This window comes from Contarinia nasturtii, unplaced genomic scaffold, assembly GCF_009176525.2.
Source record: "Contarinia nasturtii isolate CC-2019 unplaced genomic scaffold, AAFC_CNas_1.1 Cnas_scaffold_2410, whole genome shotgun sequence".
Classification (NCBI taxonomy): domain Eukaryota; kingdom Metazoa; phylum Arthropoda; class Insecta; order Diptera; family Cecidomyiidae; genus Contarinia; species Contarinia nasturtii.
In genome coordinates, this window is record NW_022199731.1 from 1 (window position 1) to 7,201 (window position 7,201).

Sequence of the window (7,201 nt, forward strand, 5' to 3'; positions counted from 1 at the left end):
TCCACGTTTCTACCCCTAGTACTATAGATTTAAATATTGGTTAATATTTCTTTAGCACTCAAAAGCGAAAAATCGTGTCTTACGATTTTCACATGCAATTAAATTCAGTATAATTCAGGTGAATAATAGCAAGATAACCTTTTTTTTCATCCGGATTCATTCTGAATTGATGAAACAGACTTTTATCGATTTTGATAAATACATGCAACAATTTTGAATAGTGCGTGTTGTTACAAAAAATCTATTATGCACTGTATTTGCATATTTAAAGCTAATTTATCGATCTCTAATTGGAAACTTGATGTTGTTTTGAAACGTAAAAGAGATTTAATATATTCAACATTGGAATTATATATAAATAGAGAGCATCAGTTCAATCGGGAATGTTAGTCCATTTTGTGCCTTTAACCAGTTCATGAGCAGCATTTCAATATATAATTAATATTTTTATTATTGTACGTTGAAGTGATAAAATAGTGAATAAAATGTATTTCAAACTTTATTTTCTTGCAAGTTTTTTGTTGATTGGCTTTAATTTTGTTGAAAATGTTCGTTGTGCAATTGATCAAGTAAGAATTTTGAAAATATTTATTGGTTTTATGTAAATTACCATTTTTTATATATTTTCAGGTTGAGCCTGATAGTCTTCCGATTCGAGTTAGTGTGGAAATAATCCTTCATATATTTTAAAATTCTTATTAATAAAATGTTATTAATGGATTCGTTTTTTAAAATAATACCCAGGTTCGGCGTCAAATTCCCCAAATTCCTGGAATCCCCGGGGGAATCCCAGATCCCTCATCGATCCCAGGAGTAAATTCTTTCAAAAATGCGGTAAGTCAAACAAAGAAAAGAATACAAGTTTATTGTATTCGCAAATTTAATTTGATTACTTTCATTCAGATTATTACGTTCTTTCAAATTATTCAGGGCTCAGGAATAGCGAAGAACATTCCTGGAGCAGATAATATCCCGGGTCTTCCACGTTCAACACGTTCAGCTCCAGCAACAGGCGTAGGATCATATTAATTTATTCGCAGTTTTATATTTTACATTTCTGCCCCAGAGAGTTTATTTTTTTGTCCCAAACAGGCACCAGATACCGATTCTATTATGATGGCACGCATTAAACGTGAAGCACATGGAACCGGAAATTTACCCACAAAATCTGGTTAAATTTACGTTTATACATACCTTATGCACATTTCATTACTAATAATTTTTGTTAAAAGCAAAATGATTTTCAAAACATTTCAAATAAATTTTCTTCAATTCCTGTTTTATCGCAAATATTTGCATTGAGTCTTATTTTTTTATTCCTCCATTGAATTGATATTCAATTTTAGCGGTGAGTATTTGAAATTTGTTACTTCATTTATTATTCTGCTTAGAACGACAAGTCAGTTCCACGTTATGACATTTGTCGAACCACGCGTTTTGTTGACAGTTGTTAATTACAATTGCGAGTAGATTATTCGAATTGAATGAAAAATAGCTTTGAAAACATAATGGAAGTGATTGAAAAAGTTTCGGAAAATGATTACGAATTAGATATAAATCCAAAGAAAGTATGTCGCTTGTGTTTATCACAACCGCCTAATCTACAAAATATTTTCTCCAATTCTATTGTGGATGGTTATATTATTAGTATTCCAGACATGTTGGCATTTACGGTTGATATAACTGTAAGTTTTGTGATTTCAAAAAAAAATTGATGTTTATTTTCTCTAAGATAAATCTCTTAATTTAGGTTGCGACAGATGACAAACTGCCTAGTAAAATTTGCATCGATTGCAAAAAGCAAATTGTTACTTTCTACACATTCAAACAAAAAACTAAACGAACTGAACAGTCACTAATTTCAATGTTTTCATCCGACACAAATACCGTACAAGAGGTACATGTCATTCCAGATTCGATTCAATGTTCATTTTGTAACGCTACATTTGATACAGAAAATGCTTTTATGCAACATGCACAGCAAGACCATCAGAATATTGATATTTTCGTCGATAATACAAGTGAAAAAATGAAGAGAACCTATTCCAAAGGACAAGAAATTGAGTTTTACGACTTTGATGCGATTGGAAACGCAGAAAATAGCATTGAATCTGATATCACTTCAAAAGTTAATCAAATTGAGGAAACTGACGAGCTGACAACTAAATTCATTGAAGAGAACTTTGAAATGACGAAAAAGTGGAAAATGAAGAAGTATACTGGAAATGTCGTAAACCATATGGATAACAATCTGACATTTGAATGCCACGAAAAGCAATCGATGTCATGGCAAACGCAAACATATAGACATCATAATATATCACATTCAAATTCTCAATCAGACGAAAACAACAGATTAAGAAACGGACAGCAATTAAAGCAGAAAAGAAATAAATTACTTGATTTTATTGCGAGATATTTGCATTTTCCCACATGCCATAGTTGCTGTCTGCTATTCGCCTCTAAAAAGAAGCTTAATGAACATAATTTATACATGCATCCAAAAATGTCATTAGATCAAATCGACGACTCCTACACTGAATATCAAATTCTTTGCGAAGACAAACAATTCCAATCAAAAAAGGGTGAAATTTATTCATGTGCGGAATGTAGAAAAGGAGGTATAATCACTTATCCAATTTTTCCCTTACTCATTGATCAATTTTTATTATTTCCATTCTGTTCTATGTGATTCAAATCCAGGTAGAAAGACATACAAGACTATTGGCGAATTAAAGTATCATATTATGTCACATTCTAAAATATTCAATTGCCCAAATTGTGGTTCCAAATTTTCTAGTTTTGAACACCTTTGTATCCATTTGCTCAACAAACACGTTAATACAAAACACTTGCAATGTATGTATTGTAATGAGTCATTTCACTCTTACAATGAGCTTCAGAAACATCTTAGAAATGTTTGTATAGAAAAAAAATATGAGTGCCACGAATGCGGTAGGTGATTGTTCAGTTTTTTTTGAAGAAATAACCTAATTTGTGACGCATTTTATTCCATAGAAAAAAAGTTTGATTCAAAAAAGGCGTTACAACAACATTTGAAATTGATTGGAAACAAAAAATTCGCATGCAAAATATGTAAGAAATCTTTCAAAAAACGAGGAGAACTTACAATTCACATGCGCTCTCATACGTAAGTTGCATTTTGATTCTTTTTTACACAAATTGCATAATACACAACACTTGAAACGAGTATCTACGATATTTTTTCATTTCAATACGGTACGAGGTTTCTGTAGAATACACGTTAGTTTTGTGTTTTCTAAATCAAAGTTATTTAAAATACGAAATCACTCATTTAGATTTCATTGTACTCAATGTAGTAATTATTCTTAACTCAGAATGAAGTATATTCTATACACTATACACACTATTACTGTAGCCACAACCAGTATTAACATATTGTTTAGGTGTAAAGTTGAAATTTTCTATTACTTGTACAGTAAAAAAATATAGTAAATAATCAATTTTAATTTTGTGTGTATATCGATAGGAATGAACGTCCATTCAAATGCACAATATGCGAAAAATCATACAAGACGAGTAGCATGCGTACGTCTCACATGGACACTCACATCAATGGAAAGACTTTTAAAGTAATTTGAGAAAAAATATATATGAATAATATTATTAAAAAATTATTTATATTTACAGTGTATAATATGCAAAAAAATGCTACAAAGTCGAGTCACACACCGTACACATATGAATCGTCATACGCAAGAAAAACGTCACGAGTGCAGAAATTGTAATAAGCGCTACTTTTCAAAATATCATCTGCGCCTTCACGAGAAGAAAATCCATAAGGAAATTGCTATTAACGATGATGGGGCCTTTAATATTTTGAACGATGACATGAACGATGATGAATTAATCAAATTAATTAACGAAGACGATGACATCATGAATTGTTTTCTAAACATCACCGCAAATGAGTAAAAAACATAGAAACGGTTACGTTGTATACTAATATGATTGCGAAATAATTGAGAGAGTCAATATACCTTAGAACCGTGAAAGGTCTAACCTAACGTTGCTCGTGAATCTGGGCAATGAGTTTCCCTAGTGTATTTTGTATGGAAATTCTCATTTTTCATAAAATTTGTATGAATAATCCCAATTATTTCGTGAATTTTTAATTAAATTTGTATATATTGGTAGGTAATGGAAATGTGGTCAAGTATTACATATTTTCATGCGTATATGTACATAAGTAAAAAACACTTCTTTCGAAGTTCTCACTGTGACGCAATACTGCACATCTGAAATCTGAAAATGATCTGATATAAATTTTCAGTGACGCTTGCAATCAAATACACAAACAATTTTTATATTGCGTTGCCATTTGGGCATTATCACAATGAAAATTTCATTTTTAATTTTCTAAAAATTAGAGAGGCAACGCAATATAAAAATTGTTTGTGTTCTATTTTATTGCAAGCGTCACTAAAAATTTATATCAGATCATTTTCAGATTTCAGAAGTGCAGTATTGCGTCACAGTGAGAACTTCGAAAGAAGTGTTTTTTACTTATATCATTTGTTTTAACATTAAATTTAATTTTTCTGTTTGTAATCAACAACATTTTTTGGCCCGCTTTTGTAGCGCTCGCCTAAATTTTTCATATTCTTTTATTGTATTCAAATATTGATATTCATCACATTACAAATCAAAAATATTTTTATTTATCGATTTCTTGCAATGCACGCCAATTTTTTTTTTTTGCTTTCTGCCATATTTTTATCATTTGTTTTTACATAAAATTAGGATTTTCTGTTTGCTTTCGAAATTTTTGTTTGCATTTTTAATTGTTTTTGTAAAATTTTGAAACAAAAGGAGACATTTCTAGGAGTATGTATGGTTACCAAATCTATTCAAGACTAATTGCACCAATGTTTTAATTCATTTTCTTCAATTGAATAAAGCCCCCAAAATATCATTTCAATGTATAGTTTTCAGGCCGATTATCTCAAAAAATCAAAACAATTTCTGAAAAAGATTTCCCCCATTGGATTTCTTGGGTCAGAATTATGTGATATCAGTTGTTATAGTGAACATAAATTATAAAATCCAAGTATGTTGTAGTTGGTTATTAAAAAAATCTTAAAAAGGTGGTCGGCCAAATACACGCTTTTTCGAATTTTGACGAATTTTTTTGAATTTTGACGAAATTGGTTCAAAATCGAGTACTTTTTCGATCTATGATAAAAAAAAATCGTTATTCACACATTTTTTTTCAACAAAATTACGATTTTCATCGATTTTTTCCCATTTTTTAATAGTATGGTCACAAATGGATTGAACCATCTCCACTGAATTTTTTTCAAAATTTCTTCACTGTATGCTCAAGGGGAGCTCAATGTCTTGCCAAAGAGACAAAAATGACGTATTTTTGCTGAGAAACACCCGGTATTCCATAATATTGAAATTCTCCAACAATCCAAAATGTTCGACATTTTTTTTTTACTTTGGACAAAAAAATTGGTTCGTTACGAATTTTCCCAGATATGACACACACACCCAAACATCACAAATTTGGTCCCCAACAAACGCTCAGTTTTCGACCAGAAAACTAATGCTGTAATTTTCTTAATTTTGGTCGGTGTGAAAAAAGTCATTGTCATTTTTCCAAAAAAAAAAACAACACAATTCAGCGCCATCAAGCGATCATTTTCGAAATTTTTTCCATACTGGCTTCAGATCCGGATAGCTGAGGCTCGTACCTTTCCAACGACATATAGATCATTGCCTCACCTTTCATATGCACAAAAAGTAGGCCATTCGATGAAAAACTGAAAAATTGCATTCCACTTTTTTTCGAACCGCTCAGTTTTCCATCTACTTTCGAATAAAATCGGTCTCCGACGATTTATCAAAAACTACGGAAATAAATTTGCGCACAGACAAACATACCATTTCAAAAATTTCGTGTTATTTCGTAAGATTTTTTGACACGATCATATCTCGGACACTTTTCGATTTTTTTTGAAACTCCACCAGCGGTCGAATTTTGAAATTTTTAAAAATTTTTTTTGCGGATTCTTAATTTGGTGTCTGAGCACTACTAAAATATGCAAAAACCTTTTTCCAAAAGTCAGCGGTATCGATTTTCATTTCATTACAGTATATAATATATACTATATATAGAGTGACGCAAAAATACATATCACATAAAAATATGTGTATATGTATGTTGGTATTGCGTCACTTGGGCGACTGCTGTCCCCCGTGATATATGTATCATCGTTTGCGAAAATATCTTACTACTATAAAAAACCATATTTGTATTTATATTGTGCATTTATGTTGCTCTTCGTAATGTAAATGAATATTTGGCTTTTGTTTACTTAACTCTCATTGGCTAGTTTTTGTGGCATAATGTTTTTGATACAAATCCATTGGAGTTAAGACTGAATAATTTTTATAAAATTATTAAGTCAACAATCGAAAAACACGTACAGTTGAAAACAAAAATCATCAGAAAACAACCGATGTGGTTTAACAAGTCAATGGTAGAGTTGAAGAACAAAGTCAGCTAAGCGCATCAAAATAAAAAATTGCTCAACACAATTGAATCAATAAATTATTATAAGGAAATAAGAAGAGATTACAAACGCTCTGCGCGTTCAGCTATCAAAGATTATAGAATTGAGATGGAGAAGCAGATAGATGAAGATCCTAAGAAATTCTTCAAACACGTGAATATCAAAAAAGGGAAAAGTGAAGATCTACCGCATGAGATGACTTATTTGAATGAAAAAGCAAGCGATCAATCAACAATTGCTAGTTTTTTTGCAAAACACTTTAGCAATGCCTACAGCTCTTTAGAAGGTGATCTGCGATATGACAGCTCGGAAATCGAAAAAATTCATAATATTTGTGCTGAAATAACAATGATCGAAATAACCGAGGAGCTTGTAGGTCAACATATAAGCATGCTGCCAGATGATCTTGTCTGTGGTCCTGATGAAATTCCAAACAAATTTATCAAGCATTGTTTGGTTTCATTGCAGGGGCCAATCTCAACACTGTTAAAAGAATCACTTGAAACTGCCTCTGTCCCGCAGATATGGAGAACGTCATTTGTCAGACCAGTCTACAAAAACGGCGATAGAAACAACGTTCAAAATTACCGAGGTGTTGCTTTACAGTGTATTTTGTCAAAAATTCTCGATTCGATCGT

The 7,201-nt window shown here is 31.3% G+C and overlaps 2 protein-coding genes across 3 annotated transcripts; both read left to right on the top strand.

The window, feature by feature from the left end:
• Window positions 1-372: 372 nt before the first annotated feature.
• On the top strand, window positions 373-1,292 carry LOC116348416. 2 transcript variants are annotated; one of them, XM_031779407.1, is made up of 5 exons: window positions 373-569; window positions 631-657; window positions 745-834; window positions 904-1,014; window positions 1,093-1,292. In XM_031779407.1, the coding sequence occupies exons 1-5, from the start codon at window positions 486-488 to the stop codon at window positions 1,174-1,176; spliced, it is 396 nt and encodes a 131-aa protein (XP_031635267.1). In that variant the 5' UTR covers window positions 373-485; the 3' UTR covers window positions 1,177-1,292. The 2 variants fall into 2 exon arrangements, with proteins under 2 accessions (XP_031635267.1, XP_031635268.1); XM_031779408.1 differs by having other exon boundaries at window positions 378-569; window positions 931-1,014.
• Window positions 1,293-1,430: 138 nt separating this feature from the next.
• On the top strand, window positions 1,431-4,302 carry LOC116348417 (oocyte zinc finger protein XlCOF6-like). The gene is made up of 6 exons (XM_031779409.1): window positions 1,431-1,685; window positions 1,751-2,621; window positions 2,704-2,955; window positions 3,019-3,151; window positions 3,512-3,614; window positions 3,673-4,302. Exons 1-6 carry the CDS (start codon window positions 1,485-1,487, stop codon window positions 3,955-3,957), a joined length of 1,845 nt encoding a protein of 614 aa, XP_031635269.1. The 5' UTR covers window positions 1,431-1,484; the 3' UTR covers window positions 3,958-4,302.
• The last annotated feature ends 2,899 nt before the right edge of the window (window positions 4,303-7,201 follow it).

What these genes read in the sequence shown, in the direction of transcription:
- LOC116348416 (XM_031779407.1), top strand. Translation starts at nt 486, where the DNA reads ATGTATTTCAAACTTTATTTTCTTGCAAGTTTTTTGTTGATTGGCTTT. An exon ending in TTCGTTGTGCAATTGATCAA is followed by an intron (nt 570 to 630) that starts GTAAGAATTTTG and finishes ATATATTTTCAG; the next exon opens with GTTGAGCCTGATAGTCTTCC. An exon ending in GTTCAGCTCCAGCAACAGGC is followed by an intron (nt 1,015 to 1,092) that starts GTAGGATCATAT and finishes TGTCCCAAACAG; the next exon opens with GCACCAGATACCGATTCTAT.
- LOC116348417 (XM_031779409.1), top strand. Translation starts at nt 1,485, where the DNA reads ATGAAAAATAGCTTTGAAAACATAATGGAAGTGATTGAAAAAGTTTCG. An exon ending in TGCGGAATGTAGAAAAGGAG is followed by an intron (nt 2,622 to 2,703) that starts GTATAATCACTT and finishes ATTCAAATCCAG; the next exon opens with GTAGAAAGACATACAAGACT. An exon ending in TCAATGGAAAGACTTTTAAA is followed by an intron (nt 3,615 to 3,672) that starts GTAATTTGAGAA and finishes TTATATTTACAG; the next exon opens with TGTATAATATGCAAAAAAAT.